This window comes from Martes martes (genome assembly GCF_963455335.1).
Source record: "Martes martes genome assembly, chromosome: 7".
Classification (NCBI taxonomy): Eukaryota; Metazoa; Chordata; class Mammalia; order Carnivora; family Mustelidae; genus Martes; species Martes martes.
Genome location: NC_137894.1, coordinates 61,927,155 through 61,955,074, shown reverse-complemented (window position 1 = coordinate 61,955,074; position 27,920 = coordinate 61,927,155). Strand labels below are relative to the sequence as shown.

The following is a 27,920-nucleotide window of genomic DNA, read 5'->3' as shown; positions in this document are numbered from 1 at the left end:
ATAGGAATTATAGGGGCACCTCGCTGGCTCAGTCAGTAGACCAGGCAACTCTTCATCTTGGGGCTGTAAGTTCAAGCCCCATGTTGGGTGTAGAGATTACTTAAAAAATACATATAAAAAAAAAAGAAATAGGAATTACATTACTTTTCATCATATGTGTAGAAACAAATCTGCAGCAGCTATTAAAATTGGGATTCTAAAAGTTTTCAACAATTTATCATTGATTCTCCACTTACTATTATATCTTTCAGTATTATAAACAGCTGCAGAAAGAGTATATCAGTGATGATCATGACAGAAGTATCTCGGTAACTGCACTCTCAGTTCAGATGTTTACTGTTCCTACTCTGGTATGTATTGATCATTTCTTTGCAATCTTCCCAAGTAAAACCTGTTTTGCTTTTTAAGAATTTGCCTAGTAGTGAATCAAATTAAAATAATGTTGGAGTAGTATATTGGGCTAATTTCATTTGGAAAATTGAATAATACTTCAGTAGTATTTGCATGTGAACTATACGTTAATGGGACCCAAGGACAAGATAGCTTTGGAGTGGGAGTGCTGGCGTGACTGTTGTCCGGTGGTCCTGATCTCTGCTGGTGAAGTCCAGAACTGGTTTCTCAAATTCTAGACTAATAAGAGCTGTGTCTTTTCAATACCCATACGACTTTTTTTTTGCTGTTCTTTTATTCTGTAGTTATTGTTTGGAGGCAGGAGTATAGATTAAGATAAAACAAAGCAGAAGGAGAGAGTACTCTGAAGCATTTGCATGAAATAGTACTGATAAGGTACTGATAATAGTACTGATAAGCTTCCACTGGGAAGAGAGTGGAAAATTCTGCTTTTTTTTTTTTCTTAATACTACTACTTTTCATGTTTCTTCTTGATAGTTTGGTTAACTATTCTTACTTTCCCATGTCAAAGGCGGGAGAAAAGGGTGGAGAAGAGACAGTGGATTAGGAGTGAAAGGGAGATAGTAATAGAATAGAATAGATAGTAATATGATAGAAGTCATGAAGTGTATCTGTGTTCTACTTTGCTCATCATGTGATTACCGATGGTGCACATTTATGTAGATAACCTGTGTGATGGAGTATCCAGACAGGTGTTACTGAGGAGTAAGGAATTACCACTTTTAGAAAATAACGTCTCAGAGAAAAAAAATGAAACAAGATGGGACCGGGGAGGGAGACAAACCAAAAGAGACTCTTAATCTCAGGAAACAAACTGAGGGTTGCTGGGGGTTGGGAGAGGAGGGATAGGGTAGCTGGGTGATAGACATTGGGGAGGGTATGTGCTATAGTGAGTGCTATAAATTGTGTAAGACTGAAGATTCACAGACCTGTATACCTGAAGCAAATAATACATTATAAGTTAATTTTAAAAAAAGGAAAGAAAGAAAATAGCATCTCAGAATTTGCTGTTCTGTGAGACTAAGAACTGAGTTTGATGCATTTATTTGGAACATTTAAAATGACTCACTGACCAACCATACTATCACGAGTTAATACTAAAGAATATTCTTGAAATATTCTGCAGGCTCGACATCTTATTGAAGAGCAGAATGTTATCTCTGTCATTACTGAAACCCTGCTAGAAGTTTTGCCTGAATACTTAGACAGGAACAATAAATTTAACTTCCAGGGTTATAGCCAGGACAAATTGGGAAGAGTATATGCAGTAATATGTGATCTAAAGTAAGTTGTTCAAGTCAAAAGGTAAGGGTACCTATTAATCACAGTGTGCTTATGTATTCCATTTTATAAATAGACTTCTCATCCTTTTGGTTATTTAGAATTCTCCTTATAATGATGGCAAGTACAAGGAACTGTTATTGTCTCATGTCAATAAATGTTTTAACTGAAGGCTTCTTATATAGAGTTACAGCCTGGTTAACAAAGGAGGTATTGAAGAGGGGCCTTTTACAGGAACTTTGGGTCTCTAGGGTCACTAAATGAATCTCCATCATAACTACCATGCCTTTCACTCACTCTCACTCATGCACTTTTGTTCCTTCCCTTTTACGTAGTCTATTTGTGCATGGTTTTAGATAATCTTGTTGATCTGAGTTTCTTTTTAACTCCCTTTTTCATACATACAACCAAGTTATTGATGCTCATCAGGGGTTTCTTAAGTTTTTTTTGCTGAAGAGAATAGAATTTCCTTTTAAACTAAAGTTGGAATCACATGATAGATCACTTTTGGGATTGTTGGACTTAAAAGGAATTAAGTTTCCATTTATTTTAGAGTTGGTGAATATTATAAGGGTTGTGATATAAAAGTATTCAATAAATCATAAGTTCCAGAAAATTCTTCTGAGAATATATTAAAACAAAACACATTTCATTTAGTTTACTGTTTAAATTGAAGAGCTCCAAGGTGTATTGAATTAATTATTTTTAGTCCCCAGTGGGGAAAAATCATTCTAATTTTGTCTACTTTTAGTGACCATTTAGGGCATAGAGGGGTGGAAACAGGCTTCCAAACTAATCTAGAAATAGTTCAGTTTGCTTAAAAATACATTTGACAGGGGCACCTGGGTGCTTAGTCAGTTAAGTGACTGGCTTTTGATTATGGCTCAGGTTGTGATCTCAGGTTCATGAGATGGAGCCCTGCACTGGGCTCCAAGCTCAGTGGGAAACCTGCTTTTTTCCCTTTCCCTCTGTGCCTCCCCACATTCTGACCTTCTCTCTCTCTCTCTTTCTCTTTCTCTCTTAAATAAATCTTAAAAAAAAAAAAAAAAAACATTTTACGGAGCTCTGGAATTATGCGTTGGATCCTTGATATTACTAAGGGATCCTTGATATTACTTCCTCAAATTCCTCAGTTTTTAAATGTGACTGTAAATCTTTCTCTCAGGTTTAGCAAATTACTACATTATCACAACTTCAGTACAGAGATGGTAGGTAAATTCAGTAGTGAATCACCATTTAGCCAGTGTGCTTCACAACTTATGCATAAATTAACATGTATGCAAAACAGACAAGCAAAAAATGCACAAAAATGCCAAATGGCTCTACTTAAAAGTATCAGTGTTAAATCAGTGTATTTATTATTCCTAGGTATAATGTACAGGAAAAATCTCTTTACTGTGACCCTCATTACTGTGAAATATTCTTGTAGCTGAGTTATTTTTTTAATCCAGGGAAGTGGTGCATAATTACCTCATTGTTTTATCGCATTTTATTTTGCATTATGCATTTCTGACTATAGTTATTCTCTACAACGAATACTTTAGAGTCAGCACATCCCTAGATACTTTACCATATGTTAAAACTTTAGGGTTGCTGGTTTGGATGTTAACTTTGAAGTTTTCCCAGTCTTTGGATGGTTATTAACAATTTCTCTCCTATATCCTTACCTAAATAGAAAAATCTCTAATGACAAGGAGAAGGGGAAATTCACATATTTTGAGCACCTAGAAAATCTGTATTGTGGTTGTCCATCTGTAATAGGCTAGGTTGCTTCCAAGGTTCGCTTAAGCAGAACAACTTCTGAGTAGAGAATTCAGGCTTAACTTTGACAGCCACCTCTCACAGAGCCTTAACATTTTGCTGGTATAATTGTGGCTCTGCCTAGAGCTTCTGATTATTTTAAGAAATTAGAATCCATAATGTTGATGAATCAATATTGTCTATAGCTTTGATAACTTTAAAATTATCTCGGACTGGGAAAGTGAAATATTTCTTTGTCTTTTGAAATGATAGGTATATCCTAATCAGCAAGCCCACAGCATGGACAGAAAGATTAAGAATGCAGTTTCTAGAAGGTTTTCGGTCTTTTTTGAAGATTCTTACCTGTATGCAGGTATGATAGTTCTTCTGTACATCAGTAAAATAAATTTATTTTTAAAAATTTAACCCCAGGCTTTCTTTGTTTTAAGCAAATATTGGTTGTTATTTGAGGAAGACTGTATCTAGTAAAGTAGAATTAAATTTAAATACTGCCTCACTGATCCCGCTTTAATAGATCTTTAATAGGTATAATTCTGTATGCTTTAGTTAATGTTTATTAACTATTTAATACTTTAAATTACTCTTTAATGTTTATTGAATGCTTGCTATGTGATATGGTAGTAACCACTTCACATGCATTATCTCTGCTGAGCATCATAGCAGTCTTATAAGGTAGTTACTATTATTTTCATTTTCCATATAAGGGAATTGAAGTCTAGAAATAATTTGACCAAGGTCACATGCAGCTAGAAAGTGACAGCTAGGATTTGAACTCAATTTGAACTTATATAATAGCCATGTTAAAAAAGCTATGCATATATGAATATGAATCCTAATAATTTTATATTTTGACGGTAGAGGAGCAAAGAAAGAGGGCCCACTATATACATTTATAGTAATCACTCTTTTCTTATAGGGAATGGAAGAAATCAGAAGACAGGTTGGGCAGCACATAGAAGTGGATCCTGACTGGGAGGCTGCCATTGCTATACAGATGCAATTAAAGAATATTTTACTCATGTTCCAAGAGTGGTGTGCTTGTGATGTAAGTAAAATTTATTAGTAGGATCAGTGCCTTTTTAAGTGCTCTAATGGTTATCAGTAGTAAAGTTTTATGTAGCAGCTTGCTTGAGGTAAAATTTTATTACTTAAGTTGTGTATTTGAATTTTTCTTATTAAATTTATTTATTTTTCCAAAAAAAGGGTTTTTTAAAATATTTTTATTTATTAGAGAGAGAGACAGCAAGAGAGGGAATACAACCAGGGGGAGTGATAGAGGGAGAAGCTGGCTTCCCACTGAATGGGGAGCCCCATACAGGGCTCGATCCCAGGGACCCTGGGATCATGACCTGAGCCAAAGGCAGACGCTTAACCGACTAAGCCACCTGTCTTACTAAATTTAGAAGGAAAATCCAGTGTTTGGTTTTTGTTCGTTTGTTTTTAAAGATTCTGTTTATTTAGAGAGAGAGAGAGAGAGAGCGAGCATGAGCGGGGGGAGGGGCAGAGGGAGAAGGATTGAGAATCTCAAGCAGTCTTCCCACGGAGCATGGAGCCCAGCACCAGCCTGGATCTCACAACCATGAGATCATGACCTGAGCCAAAATCAAGTCAGATGCTTAACCGATTGAACTACCCAGGTGCCTCAGAGAATCCACTTTTTTATACTTAATTAAAAAATGTGCCCCATGGTAGTTTCATTTACCTCTGGGAATAGTGGGGTTTAAACAATACAACAAAACACATTTATTTATATATGTATTCATTTATTTCCTTGGACATGAATGTTAGTGTGAAAATTAGGATCACATAGACTTTAAACTATTTCATTAGTAGAAAAGGGTGGATATTTATTCAGTCAAGAGCTCTGTTATGCATATTAAACCATTAAGAAAATTAATTTCAAAATACAGAGCTAATATATTTCCTTATGCAATAATTTTAGACCATAGCCCTCTTAAAACACAAGTCCTACCCTAGATGACATCATTTATTTCTGTTTTGAGAAAGCTGACATTATCTGAATCAAATTCTTTTGATTTCTCGAGTTTCTCTATTCTTCTTACATGACACAGTCTATTCATTAAGTTTCTTTGTGTCTTCACACTTGGTCTTATTCCTTTCATCTCTTTCTTTCTAAAACTGAGGTCTCTACCTAGGCTCTTGGTCCTGAGCTACTTCTTCCTGGAATTGGCTTCCTCATTTTTCTCCTCTGTTATTTCCCACTCTTTTATTCATCTGCCTATACACACACAGGACTCCCCTTTCCTTAAAATCAATAAGAATAAAAGCCCCTTAGTTGTCTCTGCTACTCCTGCGAACTGTGAACTCCTTTTTTTCCTCCTTTCTTCTGCTTCACGATGAGCAGTTGATCACAGGTTCAGAGTAGCAGTCATACAGACATGACAGGATTTAATCTAGCACTGTAGCTTTGTGGAACAATAAGGACAGGAAATATTGTCCAGCAATTAGCCATATTGCATATTTTTTGGCAGCCCTCACCTTATGGAGGGCATGCATAATTAAATTTAAGATGAGGTCAAAGTATGCGTTGCTCATCTTGACATTTACCAAACTTTCTGAAGTCATCTACATTTGCTCTTGTCACTCTAGCTTCTGAAACTTCTTTAGGGTCTGCTTTCTGCCCTTTCCAATTGATTGGAACTGCTTTTTGAAAAAAATTTCAAAGGATCTATGTAGTAACCAAATTCAGAGAATCTTTTCGAAGTCCCCATCTTCCTTCAAATGTGTGTCATTGTATTCTGTTGAGTACCTTAATCTTTTTTTTTCTTTCAAGATTTTATTTATTAATTTGAGAGACAGAGAGAGTACGAGCAGGGATAGGGGCACAGGCACAGGGAGAAGCAGACTCCTCGCTGAGCAGGGGGCCTAACATAGGGCTGGATCCCAGGACCCTGAGCCAAGGGCAGATGCTTAACCAACTGAGCCACCCAGGCACCCCTGTTGAATACCTTAATCTTTTTGAAACTTTCTTTCCCCCTGATTTTTACAAACCTACTTATTCTAAATACTTCTGTTATTGATTTGTTAAGATTTCAGTGATTCCTTACCCCCTGCCCCAATTCTTTCTGCCTACTAAACGAGATATTCCCAATATTCTTTTTTTTTAAATTTTTTATTTCTTACAGCGTAACAGTATTCATTGTTTTTGCACCACACCCAGTGCTCCATGCAATTCGTGCCCTCCATAATACCCACCACCTGGTTCCCCCAACCTCCCACCCCCCGCCCCTTCAAAACCCTCAGGTTGTTTTTCAGAGTCCATAGTCTCTCATGGTTCACCTCCCCTTCCAATTTCCCTCAACTCCCTTCTCCTCCAATATTCTCTTCTTATAGTTTTAGGTCTTTCCTTTCTACCACCTCAGTTAAAACTGCAGAGATGAGGGGCCCCTGGGTGGCTCAGTGGGTTAAGCTTCTGTCTTCAGCTCAGGTCGTGATCCCAGGGCCCTGGGATCGAGCCCCACATCGGGCTCTCTGTTCAGCAGGGAGCCTGCTTCCCCCTCCCCCTCTGCCTGCTTCTCTGCCTTCTTGTGATCTTTCTTTCTCTTTGTCAAATAAATAAATAAAATCTTGAAAAAAAAAACTGCAGAGATGATTGTCCTAAGCTATAATATAATTTCTGTTTATGTGCTAGATATTCTTTTTTTTTTTAATTTTTTTGTTTGGTTTTTTTAAAGATTTTATTTATTTATTTGACAGGCAGAGATCACAAGTAGGCAGAGAGGTGGGCAGAGAGAGAGAGAGAGGAAGGGACGCAGGCTCCCTGCTGAGCAGAGAGCCCAATGCGGGGCTCGATCCCAGGACACTGGGATCATGACCTGAGCCGAAGGCAGAGGCTTTAACCCACTGAGCCACCCAGGCGCCCCTGTGCTAGATATTCTTGCTTAGATCTTATACTTATATTCAAATTCAAAATATATTGAATTGGTTTGTTATCATTTCTTTCTACTTCCGTCTTGCACTTTCCCTTCTCAACTTCCCTTGTTCACTGTGATTCATACATTCATCCACACAGAAAAATCTTAGAGCCACTGCATTCTGTGTGTTAGATGTTAACAGATTTTTCAGGGGAAAAAGTTCTGTGTTCACATAAGATTGAGAAATGCTAGGTTGAACAAGTTCAAATAGGATTTTTTAAAATGCCACTGAACTTCTCAAACCCTTTAATTAATCAATGTGCTCATTTCTAAGTGGAATATTCCTAAAATTTATTTGCTCATAGAATCCCTTTTTTGGGATAAAATTAGTGTAAGAAACACGGTGTTGAAAAGTCAGTTTGACTCTTCTCTCCCTGGCATACTATCCCAATTTGAGTTTTCCTTATACTAAATTTATTTTATAATTCTAACTTATTTCCTATGTGTTCTTTCTCTTTTGCCTTGGCTGCCCCCATCCCAGTTAAGACCCTGTACCCTTACAGTTAGACTTCTTGGTAATCTTTCTCTTGGTTCCCTTGTCTTCTAACATTACCCTCTCCAATCTGTCATCTTCAGTAACACTCATTAATTCTTTCTGAAGCAATGTATTGACATCATTACACTTCAGACATATCAGTGCATTCACATACTTGCCAAGGCATATTTCCAGCTTAACTGCTCATTAATTTCATCCATAAATCCTTTGATTTATCTAGTTTTTATTCTTCCACAGTGACTGAACAGGAATTGAACTTCCCCTTTTTTCTCTGTTTACCCCCATCTCTGCTTATGATGCCACTGTCACCTCAGTCAGTAGAGTATGAGACTCTTTTTTTTTTTTTTAAGATTTTATTTTAGTATATGTGCTGCCAAAGTGAGCACAAGATTTTATTTTAGAGAGAGAGTAGTCAGGAGAGCACATGACTCTTTTTTTTTTTTTTTTAAGATTATATTTATTGTAGGAGGAGAAAGAGACAAGCATACAAGAGCATGATCTCAGGATCATGGGAGCAGGCAGGGCTCCAGGCTCAGTGGGGAGTCGGCTTGAGATTCCCTGCCCCTCTCCCTCTCTCCCCCTCTGCCTCTCCTGCCACCTATTGTCATCTTTTCCCCATACTTAAATTCTGCATATTCTTTTAGACCCCACCCAAAAATGCTTTCATAAATATGTCTTCCCAGTTGTTTATAATTCTTTTTCCTCCCTTTTAATTTGTTTGTACCATTTACATGGTACTTAAAATGTTTTACTTTGATAGTGCATGTGTGTGTGTCTGTGTCTATCTGTCTGATATTTCCACCTAGTTTGCAGATCCTCTGCAGGTGTCCCTGCTATACATAAAATAATTTTGTGCTTATATTATTTTTTATATTATTTTGCTTATTTATATATATTTGTGCTTGTATTTATTGAGTGGTGTAGGAAAGTAACTTGTTAATCTATTTGCATTTTTATTTTTCTTTTAGGAAGAGCTCTTACTCGTGGCTTATAAAGAATGTCACAAAGCTGTGATGAGGTGCAGTACAAGTTTTATAACTAGTAGCAAGACAGTAGTACAATTGTGTGGTCATACTCTGGAAACTAAGTCCTACAGAGTATCCGAAGATCTTGTAAGCATACATCTGCCACTCTCTAGGACTCTTGCTGGTGAGTGTTTGTTTTTTGTAGATTTCTATTAGCTTTGTTTTTTAGATATTCAGGATAGTGGAATTATTTCTGTTTTTGTTCTGTGCTCAGTATGTACAGATATACTCAGATCAGATACTGCAGTTAAGAACTGTCACTGTCCTTCAAAGAATATCTATCTAAGGAGGCTGGTGAACCTGGGCCTTCTTTTATCTGGATCAACTAATGGATCCTTATAATACAAACTTAAGGACTAACTTGGTAACTCATCTTCCACTCAGACTTAAATATAGCAAAATCTTGTTGCTAGTTTGTTTTTGTTTTATTGTTGTTTTAAATTTTTAAATTCTTATTTATTTTTTAATTGAAGTATGGTTAACACACATTGTTACTGGTTTTTAACACCCTCTCTGCTTGATTACACCAATGTGCTGTCTGTGTCATTGTTCCTTTCACCACTAAAAGAAAGAAATCATAAATTTTATTTAATCATTCTTTGATTTGCATTTCCATGTAAATTGGCCCTGTCAGGTTTTTTAAAACAACTTTATTTAAGTGCATTTATTTATTTATTTTTTAATAATATTGATAGCAGCTTCTAATTTAGTTAGTTGGGAAGTCAGGAAGCTCTACTCCCAGTGTGGGGCTTGAGCTCACAATCCTGAGATCAAGAGTCACATACCCAGGGAGGCTGTGTGGCTCAGTCAGTTAAGTGTCTGACTCTTGGTTTCAGCTCATGTCAGGATCTCAGGATCATGGGATTGAGCAGGTCTGCAGGCTCATCGGTCTCAGCAGGAAGTCTGCTTGATATTCTCTGCCCGGCTCTCTCACTGCCCCTCTGCCTCTCCCTCCCCCGCCCCCTGCTCTCTTATGCTTGCCTTTCTCTCTCTAAAATAAATAAAATCTTAAAAAAAAAAAACAAATCAGAGTTGCATGCTCTACTGACTGAGCCAGCCAGATGCCACTACATATATATATATTTTTTTCCCCCCTTCCCTCCTCCCCCCTCCCCTTTCTACATATATATTTTTAATTGTAGTAAAATATACATATAACACAAAGTTTATCATTTTAACCATTTTTAAATTTTTTTTTCTTTTTTCTCTTATTTTTTTCAGTGTTCCAAAATTCACACCCAGTGCTCCATGCATTACGTGCCCTCCATAATACCCATCACCAGCCTCACCCAGCCCCCCATACCCCTCCCCTCCAAAACCCTCATTTGTTTCTTGGAGTCCATAGTCTCTCACACTTCGTCTCCCTGTCCAATTTCCCCCAACTCTGTTCTCCTCTGTGTATACAGTGGCATTAAGTACGTCACATTGTTGTGCAGTCATCCCCACCATCCATGTTCAGAATTTTTTTCATCTTTCCCCACTGAAATTTGGTACCTATTCAATATAATGCCTCAATCCTGACCATTCCCTGTAGTACCTGGCAGTCACATTTCTACTTTCCATTTCTAGGACTTGACTATTCTAGGTACCTCACATAATTTAAATCATACAATATCCTTTAAAAACTGGCTTATTTTGGGGCGCCTGGGTGGCTCAGTGGGTTAAGCCTCTGCCTTCGGCTCAGGTCATGATCTCAGGTTCCTGGGATCGAGCCCTGCATGGGCTCTCTGCTCAGCGGGGAGCCTGCTTCCCCCCCTCTCTCTGCCTGCCTCTCTGCCTACTTGTGATCTCTGTCTGTCAAATAAATAAATAATCCAAAAAAAAAAAAACAACCCTGTCTTATTTCACTTACTACAGTATCCTTAGTAATCCATGTTATAGCATCTATCAGAATTTCCTTCCTTTTTTTAAAATTTCCTTCCTTTTTGAGGCTGAATAATATTCCATTGTGTGTGTGTGTGTGTGTGTGTGTGTGTGTATACTACCTTTTGTTTATGCATTCATCCACAAATGGATGTTTGGGTTACTTCCACCTTTTGGCTGTTGTGAATAATGTTACTGTGAATATGAGTGTACTAGTATCTGTTTGAGCCCTTGTTTTCATTTCTTTGTGGTATGTATTGTAAGTGGAATTGCTGGCTCATAAGGTAATTCTGCTTTTTAATTTTTTGAGGAAACTCCATACTCATTTTCTTTCTTTCTTTCTTTTTTTTTTTTTTTTTTGAGATCTTATTTACTTATTTGACAGAGATCACAAGTAGGCAGAGAGGCAGGCAGAGAGAGAGAGGAGGAAGCAGGCTCCCTGCTGAGCAGAGAGCCGGATGCGGGCTTGATGCGGGCTTGATCCCCGGACCCTGAGATCATGACCTGCGCCAAAGGCAGAGGCTTTAACCCACTGAGCCACCCAGGCACCCCTATAGTCGTTTTCATAGCAACTGCATCGTTTTCCGTTCCCACTGGCAGTGCCCAAGGATTCCATTTTTTCCACATCCTCACCAACACTTCTTATTTTCTATTTTTTTAAAAAATAGCCTTCCTAATGAATGAAGTGGTAGCCCATTGTGGTTTTGGTGTGCATTTCCCCAATGATTAGTGACTCTTGAGTATCTTTTCCTTTGGCCATGTTTATATCTTCTTTGAGAAATGTTTATTCAAGTCCTCTGTAGTTTTTTAATCATATTTATTTGTTGTTGGAGATAGATATCAGATATATGATGTACAGATATTTTCTCTCATTCTTTGCATTCCTTTTCTACTCTTTTGATAGTGTCCTTTGAAATTATTGCTAAATCTAATGTATTGAAGCCTTTTCTTTATTTTCTTCTAAGAATTTTATAATTTTAGCTCCTGTGTGTAGCTTTTTGATTAATTTAGTTAAATTTTGTACATGGTGTAATTGATGTGATTTTTATGTCACTTCTATTTTTATAAAACAAAATGATTAAATTAGTTTTCTTTTTTTTTGATGCTTATTTAAGAGCAGAATAAGAAAATATCTTGGCAACTTATTTTTACATAATATATAAGCACATCTTGCACAATGTAGGATATTATATAGTAGTAGTATTAATATATTACTGTGTTTCAAAATTAGAAATCAAAAGTTTGCATTGCTAAACTCAATAAATGTGTATTTCCATCTCATAAGATTCTAAACTTGAGCAGTTAATGAGACAATTAACTGGGTTTATTCTTTTTTGATTTTTCTCTCTCTCTCTCTTTTTTTTTTAATAACGTTAGGTCTTCATGTGCGTTTAAGCAGGCTGGGAGCTGTTTCAAGACTGCATGAATTTGTGCCTTTTGTAAGTGACTCTATTAAGTGTTGATTTATTTATGTCCTATTTCTAAACACCTCTTGGTTGAGGAGAGGGAAGAAAAATTTTGAAACCTACCTGAATTTAGTCCTTTTATGTCTCTCTATAAGTACATTGAGATCTGAATCACAAGAACTTCGAATTACTCACTCAGGTCCATCCATTTCACAGATGAGAAAACTGAGGACTGTGTAATGCCGTAACTTTGAGACACATCCAAGCCCTCTGAAAAATAACAAAATTGCTCATCTGTTTCAGGAGGACTTTCAAGTAGAGGTACTAGTGGAATATCCTTTGCGTTGTCTGGTATTGGTTGCCCAGGTTGTTGCTGAGATGTGGCGAAGAAATGGGCTCTCTCTCATTAGCCAGGTATGGCAAGTCCTGTTTACATTTATGAGTATGTTCATTCTCTGATTGTTCTTTCTTTTATTTAATTTTACCTTGTGTCCCTAGATTTTGCTATTTCCTTTTTGGGTTTTGCTATTTCCTGTTTTCTTATAGAAACTCAGAAATGAAAGTTCTAGTAACCATATAGACTTTTGTTCTTCTATCCTATTGAGTAGATAGATTAAATGAAAGCCAGTAGAAACCTGTCCATTAGTATAGGTCTTTTCTGAAGATTTCCTTACTTGGATACATGTAGTCTTCCCACCACTCTTCTTTTTTTTTGTTTTTTGTTTTTTGTCTTTTAAACATTTTGGTTATTTATCTGACAGAGAGAGAGAGAGAGCATGAGCTGGGAGGAAGAGCAAGGGGAGAGGAAGAGAAGCAGGCTCCCCTCTGAGCAGGGAGCCCAATACAGGATTTGGTCCCAGGACTCAGGGATCATGACGTGAGGTGAAGGCAGATGCTTAACCAAACCAACTGAGCCACCCAGGTGCCCCGATTTAGAGCATTTTAAACTCTGAAGTATTTTCATGCCATATTTCCTTCAAAATCTCACAAATCCCTTAAAATAATTCAGAGATTTACATTTTTTTCCCCACTAAGGAGTTCTTGGAATTTTTCGTTTTGAGAAAGTTTTAAAAAAGTTTTTGTTGAGGATTCTGTTTAAAATAAAATAATTCTTGTAACTTCTGTTCTACCTTTTATTTTATAGGTATTTTATTACCAAGATGTTAAATGCAGAGAAGAAATGTATGATAAAGATATCATTATGCTTCAGGTACCTGTTGAAATTACTTTTGATATTTATGTCTTAACTTTCTTTCTTAGATCCCTTGTAATGAGAAAAGATACTTATTTTTAAGTATCTTAAGTAAGTATCTTAAATAAGTATCTTAAATAAGTATCTTATTTTCAAGTATCTTATTTTTAAGTATCTTATTTTTAAGTAAGATAATTATTTTTAACTTTATTTAAAATTTTCTTACTGTTAAAATTAAAAATGGAAGGGACTACTACATTATCTTCTGCAGACTGTATACTATTTCTGAAGTCCTACTAGAGACAAATGTTTCTTCATTCAGTACATGTAGAACTGTGATGCTGCATTTCTTTCACAGATTGGTGCATCTTTAATGGATCCCAACAAGTTCTTGTTACTGGTACTTCAGAGGTATGAACTTGCTGATGCTTTTAATAAGACTATATCCACAAAAGACCAGGTAAGAACAGAAATGGACATGTGAATAAATTCCAAAGGAAATATTTTTGTTAATAATTTTAATCATATTTAGGATTTTTTTTCTTTAGGTATATTTCCAAAAATCACACATATACATACAACATGCATATCTATCTACATATGCACACATACACTCTTTTAAAAATTTTAAAATATATAGATTAATAATAAGAAAAATCACATGAAATAGCCTGCCTCCTGGAAATGATCACTTTTTTAAAAATGTTATTAGTTAACACATAGTGCAATATTGGTTTCTAGAGTAGAATTCACTGATTCATCACTAATATACAATACCCAGTACTCATCCCGAGTGTCCTATTTAAGACCCATCACCCATCTAGTCCATCCCCTCCATCAACCCTTTGTTTGTTCTCTAGCATTAAGAGTCACTTATGGGGGCACCTGGGCAGCTCAGATGTTGAGTGTCTGCCTTCAACTCGAGTTGTGATTCCAGGGTCCTGGGATTGAGCCCCGCATCGGGCTCCCTGCTCTGTGGGGAGCCTGCCTCTCCCTTTCTAACTCCCCCTGCTTGTGTTCCCTCCCTTGCTGTGTCTCTCTCTGTCAAATATATAAATAAAATCTTAAGGAAAAAAAAGAAGAGTCATTTTTGGCAGGTATCTGTGATTTAGTCGGTTAAGTATCTGCCTTTGGCTCAGGGTCCTGGGATCAAGCCCCGCATTGGGCTCCGTGCTTAGCGGGGAAGCCTGCTTCTCCCTCTGTCTGCCACTCCCCCTGCTTGCGCTTTCTCCCTCTCTGTCTCTGTGTCAAATAAATAAAATCTTTAAAAAAAAAAAAAAGTCACTTATGGCTTGGTTCCCTCTCTCCTTTTTGTTTTCTGCCTTCGCATATGCTCATCTTTTTCTTTTTTAAATTCCACAATTGCGTGAGATCATGGTATTTGTCTTTCTCTGACTGACTTTTTCATTTAGCATAATACACTCTAGATCTGTCCACATTGTTGGCAGGATTTCATTCTTTTTGGTGGCTGAATAATATTCCATTGTGCATCTTCTTTATCCTTTCATCAGTTGATGGACATATGGGCAATTTGGCTGTTGTTGATAATGCTGCTATAAACATCAGGGTGCATATACCCCTTCAAATCTGTATTTTTTTTGTTTGGGTAAATACCTTATAGTGCAATTGCTGGATCATACAGTAGTTCTATTTTTAACTTTTTGAGGAACCTCCAAACAGCTCTGGAGTGGCTGTACCCATTTGCATTCCCACCAACAGTGCAAGAGGGTTCCCCTTTCTCCACATCCTTGCCAACACCCATTGTTTCTTGTGTTGTTAATTTTAACCATTTTGTCAGGTGTGAGGTGGTATCGCATCATGGTTTTGATTTGTATTTTCCTGATGATGAGTGATGTTGAGCATCTTTTCCTGTGTCTGTTAGCCATCTGGATATCTTCTTTGGAAAAATGTTTCTTCATGTCTTCTGCCCATTTCTTTTTTTATTTTTAAAGATTTTTGTTTATTTATTTTCTCGGGTGTGGGGAGCACAAGTAGGGGTAGCTGCAGGCAGAGGGAGAGGAAGAAGCAGGCTCCCCGCTGAGCAGGGAGCCGATGTGGGGTGCGATCCCAAGACCCTGGGATCATGACTTGATTGGAAGGCAGATGCTTAACCAACTGAGCACCCAGGTGCCCCTCTTCTGCCCATTTCTTAACTGGATTATATGTTTTTGTTTTTTGGGGGGTTGAATTTGTTAAGTTCTTTGTAGATTTTGAATACTAACCCTTTATCAGATATGTCATTTGCAACTATCCCATTCTGAAAGCTGCCTTTTAGCTTTGTTAAATGTTTCTTTCGCTGTGCAGAAGCTCTTTATCTTGATGAAGTCCCAGTAGTTCATTTTTGTTTTTGTTTCCCTTGCCTTTGGCCACATGTCGAATAAGTTGCCATAGCAAAGATCAAAGAGATTTCTGCCTGCGTTTCCCTCTAGGATTTTGATGGTTTCCTGTCTCACATTAAGGTCTTTTATCCATTTTGAATTTATTTTTCCGTATGGTGTAGGAAAGTGGTCCAGTTTCATTCTTCTGGATGATGCTGTCCAGTTTTCCCAACACAATTTAAGAGACTGTCTTTTTTCTTTTTTTTTCCTTAAGATTTTATTTATTTGAGAGAGAGAGAGAGAGAGAGGGAGAGCATGAGAGGAGAGAAGGTCAGAGGGAGAAGCAGACTCCCCGCGGAGCTGGGAGTCCGATGCAGGACTTGATCCCGGGACTCCAGGATCACGACCTGAGCCGAAGGCAGTTGCTTAACCAACTGAACCACCCAGGCCCCTAAGAGACTTTTTTCTGTTGGATATTCTTTCATGCTCTGTTGAAGATTATTTGACCATAGAGTTGAGAGTTATTACTGGGTTTTCTCTTCTGTTCCATTGATCTATGTGTCTGTTTTTGTGCCAGTACCATACTGTCTTGATGACAATAGGTTTGTAATATAGCTTGAAATCTGGAATTACGATACCTCCAGTTTTGTTTTTCCTTTTCAGAATTGCTTTGGCTCTTTGGGGTCTTTTGTGGATCCATACAAATTTTAGGATTGTTTGTTCTAACTCTGAAAAATGCTTGTGGTATTTTGATAGGGGTTGCATTAAATGTGTAGATTGCTTTGGGTAGTATAGACTTTTTAATTATGTTTGTTCTTCTAATCCACGAGCATGGAATGCTTTTCCATTTCTTTGTATCCTTTTCAATTTCTTTCATAAATGTTTCTATAGTTTTCAGAGTACAGACCTTTTACTTCTGTAGTTAGATTTATTCCTAGGTATCTTCTTGTTTGCAGTGCATTTGCAGATGGGATTGATTCCTTGATTTCTTCTTCTGCTGCTTCATTGTTGATGTATGGAAATGCAAGACATTTTTGCACATTGATTTTACATCCTGCGACTTTACTGAATTTGGAAATGATCACTTAAGTTTTCGTGTCTTGTTTGTTTTTAACCCCAAAATTGGATCATTTTGTATGTGCTGTTTTGTAATTTGCTTTCTCTGCTTAATGAGATATTATGCTATATGTTTTCTTGTCATTAAATAAATATACAAGCACATCATTTTTTACATCATAATTTTTTTAAGATTATGTATTTATTTATTTGACAGAGAGAGCGAGCGACAGAGGGAACACAAGTAGGGGAGTGGGAGAGGGAGAAACAGGCTTCTCACTGAGCAGGGAGCCCAACTCGGGGCTCGACCCCAGGACCCTGGGACCTTGACCTGAGCGGAAATCAGATGCTTAACGACTGAGCCACCCAGGCGCCCCTACATCATAATTTTTAATGGCTGTATGTTATTGTACTATATGATTACATTATACCTTAGTCCTCTATTGCTGAAGAAGTTTTATAGTGTTTTGGTCTCAGAAATGTCTCTGAACCTTACGGTTTAAACACTTGCCTAATTATTCTGTTAAGATAACTTTTTAGAAGTAGATTTGCCGATGAAGACAATGTGCTCTTTCTTAAGACTCTTAATACAGATTGTCAAATTGCTCTTGGAAAAGTCACTCAGATTTACCCTGTCTACCACTGTGTATATCTGTAATGACACTGGTATTTTTAATCTTCATTGAAGCAGTAGGTAAAAGCTGGTCTTTCATTTGTAGGTGTAGTTCTTTAATTAGCAGTGAGGCTGATCATGTTTTCTTGATTATTGGCCTTTTGCTCCCCCTTTCTGATAGTAAATTATCTTTCTAGTCCTTCAACCTTTTTCTGTTTTTGTCAAAGTTCTTGTTTAATAAGGATATTCTTCATTTTTTGTTACATTTTTCACAATTTATTATTTGTTGTCCTATACAGTTTTGTTATACCTTTATTGCTTTGAAATGTGATATGAACTTATAAAGGAGTCCTTTACCTTACTTTGAATTCATGAATCATGTTATTTTATGCTTTTACATTAGAAGTTAGTTGCAAAGGACCAAAGAATAGGATATAAAATATAAAGCTAATTTTTAGTCATTTTATACTCAGTGAAAAATGAGTATCTAATTTACTACATTGCTTAAATAAGAGGTGTATTAAGGAAAGCTACTATTACTGTAACTGGGATCTATTATTTGAAGCCACTGTCCCACCAACCGAGATAAGAAGGAAGTCATTAGAATTATTTCATTGACTTAAGGCTATATGGCAATGATCATGAAAACAGTAATATTTTTATTGAGTTATTACTTGCCAGGTGTTGTGAACCTTATGGAATTTGATGTCAGAAAGGAGAATTATTCACCTAATAATCTGTTGTAGTCTGGAAGAAAATACTGGACTGCATAGGCCATGAGCCTGATCCAGAAATCTATGTCTTATGAAAGCTTTGATTCATATGTAACTAATTTATTCTTTTTTGATTCAATAGGATTTGATTAAACAATATAATACATTAATAGAGGAAATGCTTCAAGTCCTCATCTATATTGTAGGTAAGATTAAAACATGTTTGAAATAGGATATGAGTTCTTTTTAGAGAGAACATTAATAAAAACTATAATTTATCATTTTACTCGTCTCCCAAACATAGCATAGAATATTAGAGATTAATGTGACTAATATGAGTGATATATTTAGAGACCCAGCTTTTGAAAAAGCACAGCTCTATTATATCTTTATTTTTCAATACCTGATTTATAATTGGTCTTGTTTGTAGAGGTCTGGAATACAATTATCCTACTTAGAAATGTAGATGAAAAATATTTATACATCGAGTGCTAAAAATCTTATTTACATATGAAATTTCAGTGTAAAATAGGTCTAAATAAAATGTATTTTCATCATGTCATTCTGTTAAATTACTTTGTGCAAATATTAGCCATACTTTTATTTTTTTATGTTCTATTTTATAGTCTGTTGGTTTTATCAGCTAAGGGAAAGTTCTTCTCATTCTAGCTGTTATTTCTTACTTTACTGCAGCAGACATGGCTTTACATTAGTAGTTCCTAGTGAGGATCCTAGCCATTAACTAAATCTGAAAATATGGGTTCATTTTACTTGTTGTGAAAGAGTTAATTATTTACTGGCTACTTGTCTCAGCAGGAAGTATGATAAACGTTCATTGCTAAATGAGATGGAAATGTGTAAAAGATTTTTAAATTAATGCTATGCTTTATTAAATTATAAAAACTTGGAAATTTTAATGTTTGTTCTTGGAATGCTATATGAAGAATTTCTAGTACTGTATTATGTTTTTGCTATTTTATATTTTTACTGTTTTTTTATTGCTACTATTATTTTTCTGTTACTGTGTTTATCCAGATTTATTGGGTTTTTCCTCCTATGTGATTTGATTTTTAGTTCATGCTTGCTATATTCTTGAGTATAGTAAGTTCATTGCTTTCAGGAGTCAACATTTAATATATATCATTTATATATGTATAATTAACATATATATAATTATATAACATTCTATAGGAATTACATGTTATATATTATTAGTTACTTATATGTTATATTATTATATATTATACATTATTATTGTTATTTATAATATGTTGATTATCTAGAGCATGCCATCTATATTCTTTGGGTCTCAGAGTCCTGATTTGTAAAATTTGAGGCTAATCTGTATGGTCTCTAAAGTTCCTTCTAACACTGAACTTCTGGGGGATTGTTTTAGTAGAGAAAATTGAAAGTTACAAAGTGCTTTACATATGTTAAGAGGAGTGATCTGTTTGAAATGAGTTTATTTCACAAAAAGTCATTCTTTGGCTAACGTGTAGAATTTATCAAATCTCTTAGGCAATAGTTTTTAGTCGTTATAAATATCATAGGACTTGGTATACATGTTGTTTTGAAAATCAGTGGTTACATAAGGCCAGTTACTGTAGGCCTTCTTTAGGCAGTTAGAATTAGATGATATGATGCCAGTGAAGTTCCCATAGTTAACTTAGCTATTTTTCTCTCTCCATTTGGCAGTTTATTGAAATGAAAAATGGAAGTGTGATCATGTGGGCATTAGCAACACCAGTCATTCCTGATACATATTACTTTAAGTATTTTGTTTTTGAGTTTTCACTTTTCTTTCTTAAAATAATAAGTAGAGACAAAATTGAAGAAGATCTCGAAAAGCTCTTGTTCAACAATGGCCACTGCTCTTTCAGTGCCATGTACTTTGTGTTTTGATTTAGAAACACATGCTAATTTAATTGAGGGGCCTTGTTTATAATGTGTGAATATGTGTATGTATACTTATGTATGTTTGTGTTTGTATAAATTACAAGAAAGCCTGTGTTCTTTAGATCTCTTCATTTCTCTTCCTCTGACTTTTACTTAAAGACTTCTTCAGATTTTAGGAACATGTGCAAATAATTTTTGGTCCCTCTCTCATGGACTTAACTGCCTTGTTCTGTGTAAAAGTATTCCTGGTGGAAGAGATTTAAACAGAAAATAATTGTTTTACTTTTTCTTTTCATTGTTTGTATTAGGAGAGCGTTATGTACCTGGAGTGGGAAATGTAACCAAAGAAGAGGTCACAATGAGAGAAATTATTCATTTGCTTTGTATTGAACCCATGCCACATAGTGCCATTGCCAAAAATTTACCTGAGAATGTAAGTCCAATCTTGTTTTTTACTCCATTCACCTTAAGTTGGAATTTTTTTTCCTTTTTTGTTAATTGGAAACTACTTTGAAGTTTGAGGAAAACCTATTTGGCAAGTTTTGCAGATCTACAACTATCTATTCTTTAGTGGTATAAACTTTAATTCTGAACTTTTGGGTAGGAACATTTTAGAAACATTATAGCTGTTTGGAAAACATCTTAGAACAAGAAACTCCTTGACTTTTTGTTTACCTTAAAATAAAATTTCTCTAGAGAAAAAGGGAGCTCCGTGAAATACTATTTGGGTAGTGTATTAGTCTGGATCATCCAAGATGCAGACAGATGTCAAGATAAAACATGTAAGGGTTTATTAGGAATGTTGCCTGTGAGAGAAAATGGTGAGGGAGTTTGGAAAAGCTGGGGGAGCCATCAGACTGTCAGACAGGACTGATTCCAGGAGAAGGAAGGACGGTAGGTTAGATAGAAGCATTCTAGACCACTAGTAATCTCCAGGCATGATGTCTTCCTCTATCCCAGAGTGAGCCTGCGTTAGTGTCTCTGCTGCCTCTGGGGCCTTCAGTGTCGTTCTCAGGGCCACCACAGGTGATACTTACGTTTTTGTGTATACTGATAAAGTAGTATCCTAAAGACTATGAGTCTCATATTTCTAATTATGAATTAGAACAATGATTCTTTTTTTTTTAATTTTAATTTTTTAAAACATTTTTTAAATATTTTATTTATTTATTTGACAGAGAGAGAGAGATCACAAGTAGGCAGAGAAGCAGGCTGAGGGGAAGGAAGAAGTAGGCTCCCTGCCCAGCAGAGAGCCCAATGTGGGGCTCGATCCCAGGACCTGGGATGATAACCTGAGCTGAAGGCAGAGGCTTAACCCACTGAGCCATCCAGGCACCTAGAACAATGATTCTTAAAAGAGGATTAGACTTACCTACTATCAAAGTGTTCTGGAGAAGCAGAGATAAGCTTGGACTGTTGGTCATTTTTCCCAAAAAATATTTGTATCTTTTTCCAGTTCCATTGTTAACTGATTCTCAAACTAACCGTTTGGTATAACACCTTCCTGATTTCTATATATTCATCTACCAATTTTATAATTATTAATACATTTTAAGACTAAATTACTTCTTATTTATTTATTTATTTATTTAAATTTTATTTGTTTATTTGACAGACAGAGATCACAAGTAGGCAGAGAGGCAGGCAGGGTGGGGGATGGAAGCAGGCTCCCCGCTGAGCAGAGAGCCCGATGTGGGGCTCAATCTGAGGACCCTGAGATCATGACCTGAGCTGAAGGCAGAGGCTTAACCCACTGAGCCACCCAGGCACCCTGAGACAAATTACTTTTTTTAAAAGATTTGTTTATTTGAGAGAGAGCCCATGAGCACAAGAGTGGGGGGAGGGGTAGATGGAGAGAATCCTCAAGCAGACTCCCCACCAAGTGCAGATTCCAATGTGGGGTCCAGTCTCATGACCTAAAAGATCATGACCTGAGCTGAAATCCAGAGTCAGGTGTTCAGCTGATTGAGCCACCCAGGCGCCCCTAAATTACATTTTTTCTTAGCATCTTTCTAGGCAATCCTATAGTGAAATAGTAGGTTTAGATTCTGGATTTTTTTTCCTAATTCATATTAAAATAATTCAAAATTTTAAGAATATATAACTATGTGCAACCTAAAATAATTTCACATACCACTAGTGATGTACATACCATACTTTGCAAAAAGAAAGCTTTAGGCCATATTCTAACTTCATTGCTTATCCCAAGTACATTATTATTATTATTTTTAAAGATTTTATTTATTTGTCAGAAAGAGAGAGAGAGATAGAGAGAGAGCGAGCACAAGCAGGCATTGTGGCAGGTAGAGGCAGAGAGAAAAGCAGGCTCCCCACTGAGCAGGAGCCCAATGCAGGACTCGATCCCAGGACCCTGGGATCATGACCTGAGCCGAAGGCAGCAGCTCAACCGACTGAACCACCCAGGCATCCCCTAAGTGCATTATTTTTAAAGGAGGTTAAATATCATAATTTTTGCACAACTATGGGAATCTGTGAGCTTGCTTTGGTATCTTGATTTTGTTCTTATCCTGATTTTAAATGACTTCATAAAAAAAATTACTCGATTAAGAAAATGTTCCAGCCAATCAGAAAATTATTATAATGCAGAAGCCAGAATACATTTGGGCATCTACATGTATTTTGCTCTAGGTCCCATTTGTGTTATAACCTTGGTTTTAGGTATTGGTACAGCATGGACATGTGCTTAAATGATGTGGATGTTGAACAAATTACATAAAGGAAAGCTCTTTTTCTCTGAACTGTTGGGTGGGTGTTGTGTGTGTGTGTCTGTATTAGACTTAGATAAAATTTCTTCCGTAAGCAGTTTATTTATAGATTTTATTTCTGTTAAGAAATTGGTTCCTCAAAACAAAGGTAATTGGCTTCAGACCTCATTTTTTTTATATTAGAAATTGATCTTTTTTTATTGCTTATAAAGTACTTCCAGAATGTTGTTGAAATGTATTTCAGTTCACAATAAGAGAAGGAAAAGTCATAACATGAAGGTAAAAATGACAAAAATATTGTTTCAACAGGAAAATAATGAAACTGGCTTAGAGAATGTCATTAACAAAGTGGCCACATTTAAGTAAGTACTTAATATTTATGCTTATTCTGAGAGGTAGACCAATCTTTGTTCTTGTACTTTGGATACTTTGTAGAAGCTCTGAATTCCTTGCCTGAACTCCCAAGAACAAGAACGAGTACAGATTAAAAAGGGTGAAAATGAGAGGCACACAATAAACACTTGGTATGTGTTTATTGAAGAAATGACTATCTTTGAAGGGTGTATGAGAAATACTCATTTATGATACTAAATGACTTAGATGATAAGACAGTTGACCCTTCAAAATGGATTTGAATAGCATGGGTCCACTTATACGTGGAGTTTTTACAGTACAGTACTATATTTTCTCTTAATTATGATTTTCTTAAAAACATTTTCTTTCTTCCAGCTTACTTTATTATAGAATACAGTGTATAATACATCTAACATACAAAATGTATGTATCAATCAACTGTTTATGTTATTAGTAAGGCTCCTGGTCAGTAGTAGGCTAATAATAGTTCAGTTTTCTATTGATAAAAGAAATAGAAGATGAACAAACAAATAGAAAGATATTCCATGTTCGTGGATTGGAAGAATTAATATTTTTAAATGTCCAGATAATTCAAAGCAATCTGTAGATTCAGTGCAATCCCTGTCGAAATACCAATAGCATTTTTCACAAAACTGGAACAGATAATACTAAAAGTTGTATGAAACCACAAAAGACAAATAGCCAAAGAAATCTTAAGAAGAACAGAGCTAGAGGTATCACAATTCCAGATTTCAAGATACATAACAAAGATAGTAACCAAAACTGTATGGTCAGATTGGCTAAAATCAAAAACACAAAAAACAGCACGTGTCGGTGAGGATGTGGACAAAAAGGAACCTTCTCATGCTGTTGGTAGGAATGCAAACTTGTGCAGCCACTATGGAAAAGTTTGGAGGTTCCTCAAAAAGTTAAAAGTAGAACTACCTTATGATCCTGTAATTGCAGTACTGGATATTTACCCAAAAAGTACAAAAACACAAATTCAAAGGAATACGTGCACCCCATGTTTATTGCAGCATTACTTACAATAGCCAAATTATGGAAGCAGCCCAAGTATCCATCGATAAATGAATGGAAAAACAAGAGGTGGTATTACTAAGCCATAAAAAGGAATGAAATTGGGCACCTGGGTGACTTAGTTGTTAAGTGTCTTCCTTCGGCTCAGGTCATGGTCGCAGGGTCCTGGGATCGAGGCCCACATTGGGCTCCCGCAGGAAGCCTGCTTCTCCCTCTCCCGCTCCCCCTGCTTGTGTTCCTTCTCTCTGTGTCTTTCTGCCAAATAAATAATAAATAAAATCTTAAAAAAAAAAAAAGAATGAAATCTTGCCATTTGCTGCAGCATAGCCAGAGCTAGAGAGCATAATGCCAAGTGAAATAAGCCAGTCAGAGAAAGACCGGTACCATATGATCTCACTCATATGTGGAATTTAAGAAATAAAACAAATGAATAAAGGGGTAAAAAGAGAGAGAGAGAAACCAAGAAACAGACTTGAAAATAGAGAACAAACTGGTGATTGCCAGAGGGAAGCTTGGTGGGGGATGGGTGAAATAGATGATGGGGAGATTAAGGAGTGCACTTGTGATGAGCACTAGGTGTTGCATGGAATTGTTGAACCACTGTATTTTACACCTGAAACCAATATAACACTGTTAACTATACCGGAATAAAACTAATTTTTAAAAAGTATGCTACTGGCACAAAAAAGGCACATAGATCGATGGAATAAAAAAGAGAGCCCAGAAGTAAACACACAATTATATGGTCAGTTAAGCTATGGCAAAGGAGGCAAGAATATACAATGGGGAAAACATAGTCTCCTCAGTAAGTGATATTGGGAAAAAATTGGACAACTTGATATAAAAGAATGAAACTGGACACTACCTATTAACACCATACACAAAAATAAACATAGCATGATAAAAGACTAATGTGAGACCTAACACCATAAAAAATCCTAGAAGAGAACACAGGCAGTAATTTCTCTGACATCGGCCATAGCAGCATTTTTATAAATGTCTCCTGACAAGTGAAACAAAAGCAGAAATAAACTATTGGGGGGTGACATTAAAATAAAAAGCTTTCGCACAGTGAAGGAAATCATCAACAAAACAAAAAAAGCAGTATACATTTGAATGGGAGATTTTATAATTCTTTGATTCTTTGAGATACATGAAATGGAAATAAGCTTTTAAGTGGATCAATTCTTGAAATTCAAAAAATTCCTATTGGTAGTGAATTTCTACTTTTTATAGTATTATATTCATAAATAAATTACTAGTTTTAAATAACTTAAAATAGGATGTAGTTTTTTTTAATGGTTTAATAATAACACATTTCACTTAAAAATTCAGTAGAAACCAAAAGCTGTTTAATGTGCTGAACAAATATGATGTACTCCTTGTGGCTTTGATGCTTTTCCTTATAGTACTGTATAAAAGAGTCAAACCTGTTTTTTCTTTCTTTTTTTTTTCCTTTAAGATTTATTTATTAGGGGGAAAGAGAGAGTGTGTGAACTTGTTCACACATAGGGGGAGGGGCAGAGGGAGACAGAGAATCTCAAGCAGACTCCCCACTGAGCACAAGCTGAACACAGGGCTCCATCTTACAACCCTGAGATCATGACCTGAGCCAAAATCAAGAGTTGGAAGCTTAATGACTCAGCCACCCAGGTGTGCCAACACTGTATTTTCATCTATAATTTGGTATCTCACTACCATTTTAGAAAGTCTTAGCAAATTAAGTAGGGCATGAGATCAGGACTGTATAATATAAACTTCCTCAGATTTACTTAAATTTCTTAATTATGAAACACAACTTGGCTGTTATCAGGACTTTGAGCTTGCAATGTAGGTTTTTAATTTTACTGTTGGAATAAAATTAGTCATTTCAGTTTAAGCAAGCTAATTGATAAATGATCGTATTTCTTCTAGGTTTTGACAGTTTGATTAATTTTTAGGTTCTTATTATGTCAATATTTTATACTACAAGAACACTGCAGTACATCTCTATATTTCTGTTTAGGAAACCAGGTGTGTCAGGCCATGGAGTTTATGAACTGAGAGATGAATCATTGAAAGACTTCAACATGTACTTTTATCATTATTCCAAAACGCAGCATAGCAAGGTAGGAAAAGATATCCTCTTCAGTAAGTAAGCCTTAAATGCTTTGTGGTTCCTAACACCACAGAAAATTTCTAGGTTTTTCTGTAGTTTCATACTGATTCTCACCAATAGAGGCCATTATCTCACCCAAGAAACTGAAATTGAATCAGTAATGTTGTCTAGTGTACAGGGAACATTTAAATTTTTCTGATTTACTAGAAATAATCCTTTATCACTGTGTCATGGGGAGGAGGATTCAGTCAAGAATCCTGCATTTCATTTGGTGTCATGTTTCTGTAGTCCCTTTTAATTTAGGGTAATCTTTTTGCCTTTTTTGTCTTTCATAATACTGCCATTTATCTGTAGAGTACAGGCTACTGATCTTTTAAAATACCCTACATTTTGGATATGCCTTATTGTATTCTCATGGTTAGATTTAAGTTAAACTTTTTGGGGTAAGAATATTACATAGGTAGTAAATTGTTTCACATTAGTAGGCACATAATGTCTATTTGTCCCATGTTAAGTTTGATCATTTAGGGTGATATTTGGACTTGTCCTTGTAAGTATGAATGAATAATTTCTAGCCCATAGTATGATGCCCTGAATAAACAATAGGCACTAAAAGAGTATTATAGACTGAAAGAATGGGGAGTAAGGTCTTGAGGAGGGATGTTACTCATCTGGTTTGCCCGTGGCTTTTCCTAGGATAGTCATTTTATTTCTGGCACAAGGTAACATTTTGAATACATAATTAGTGTGTGTTTTGGTGGGCTTCTGGATCTTTCCTGCTTGCTTCAAAGTATCCCCTGTTTCATGTTTGCCAAACAATATATTTAAAGTTGCTGGTTTTTTGTTTGTTTTTTGATACGTAGGCAGAACATATGCAGAAAAAAAGGAGAAAACAAGAAAACAAAGATGAAGGTAAAAAGTGAGATTCTGAATTGACTCATTTTTTAAGTGGTTTTTTTTTGGTTTTTTGTTTTTTTGTTTTTTTTGAGAGAGAGAGCAAGCAGGGTGTGGGGTCGAGGGGGAGGGAGAGAGACAAGCTGACTCCACTCTGAGTGCAGAACCCAATGCAGGGCTCAGTCTCATGGGCCTGAGATCATAACCTGAGCCAAAATCAAGAGTCAGATGCTGAATCAGCTGAACCTCCTAGGTGCCCCCAAATGGACTACTTTTGACTATTTTCTGTGGTTTCTTTATCAGCAAAGCATATGGTGTTTTTCATTTTTGTTTTCGTTGTTTTTTAAGGGTGGGCAACTAGTGGAAGTACAAAGAATCTGTTAATTCTTGTCCTCATATTAAGATATGACTTATACAGTGGCAATAGAATTTTTTAATTTATAGCAAATAGAGTTTATTTTGGGTGACTGATATAGTAACTTTTATTTCCCTTGACATCATTGTATTCAACGTTTAAAGGTAACAAAAATCATGTGTTGTTTTGCATATAATATGTGATTTTGACATATGCAATTTAGCATGTAGGATAACCCAAATAAAAATTACTTGTTTGTCTCCTGCTGTCCATCTCCCATCACTATAGCGTTACCACCTCCACCACCTCCTGAATTCTGCCCTGCTTTCAGCAAAGTGGTTAACCTTCTCAACTGTGATATCATGATGTACATTCTCAGGACCATATTTGAGCGGGCAATTGACACAGATTCTAACTTGTGGACTGAAGGAATGCTTCAGATGGTATGTATACTTGAAATATTTTTTCTGCTTCCAAAATTATCTCTAT

General features: G+C 36.1%; 1 protein-coding gene across 1 annotated transcript in view; it reads left to right on the top strand.

Annotated features, from left to right (window-relative positions):
* The window catches only part of UBR1 (ubiquitin protein ligase E3 component n-recognin 1), a 135,669-nt gene that overhangs the window by 50,550 nt on the left and 57,199 nt on the right, over window positions 1-27,920 (top strand). Inside the window, exons 11-25 of the mRNA XM_080809584.1 lie at window positions 252-350; window positions 1,538-1,695; window positions 3,706-3,805; window positions 4,370-4,498; window positions 8,853-9,033; window positions 12,150-12,211; window positions 12,482-12,592; window positions 13,323-13,388; window positions 13,729-13,830; window positions 18,213-18,276; window positions 20,275-20,399; window positions 23,002-23,054; window positions 26,090-26,192; window positions 27,046-27,094; window positions 27,720-27,874. Of these exons, the coding sequence (XP_080665710.1) occupies window positions 252-350; window positions 1,538-1,695; window positions 3,706-3,805; window positions 4,370-4,498; window positions 8,853-9,033; window positions 12,150-12,211; window positions 12,482-12,592; window positions 13,323-13,388; window positions 13,729-13,830; window positions 18,213-18,276; window positions 20,275-20,399; window positions 23,002-23,054; window positions 26,090-26,192; window positions 27,046-27,094; window positions 27,720-27,874 (1,557 nt within the window). The remainder of the gene's footprint in view (window positions 1-251; window positions 351-1,537; window positions 1,696-3,705; window positions 3,806-4,369; window positions 4,499-8,852; window positions 9,034-12,149; window positions 12,212-12,481; window positions 12,593-13,322; window positions 13,389-13,728; window positions 13,831-18,212; window positions 18,277-20,274; window positions 20,400-23,001; window positions 23,055-26,089; window positions 26,193-27,045; window positions 27,095-27,719; window positions 27,875-27,920) is intronic.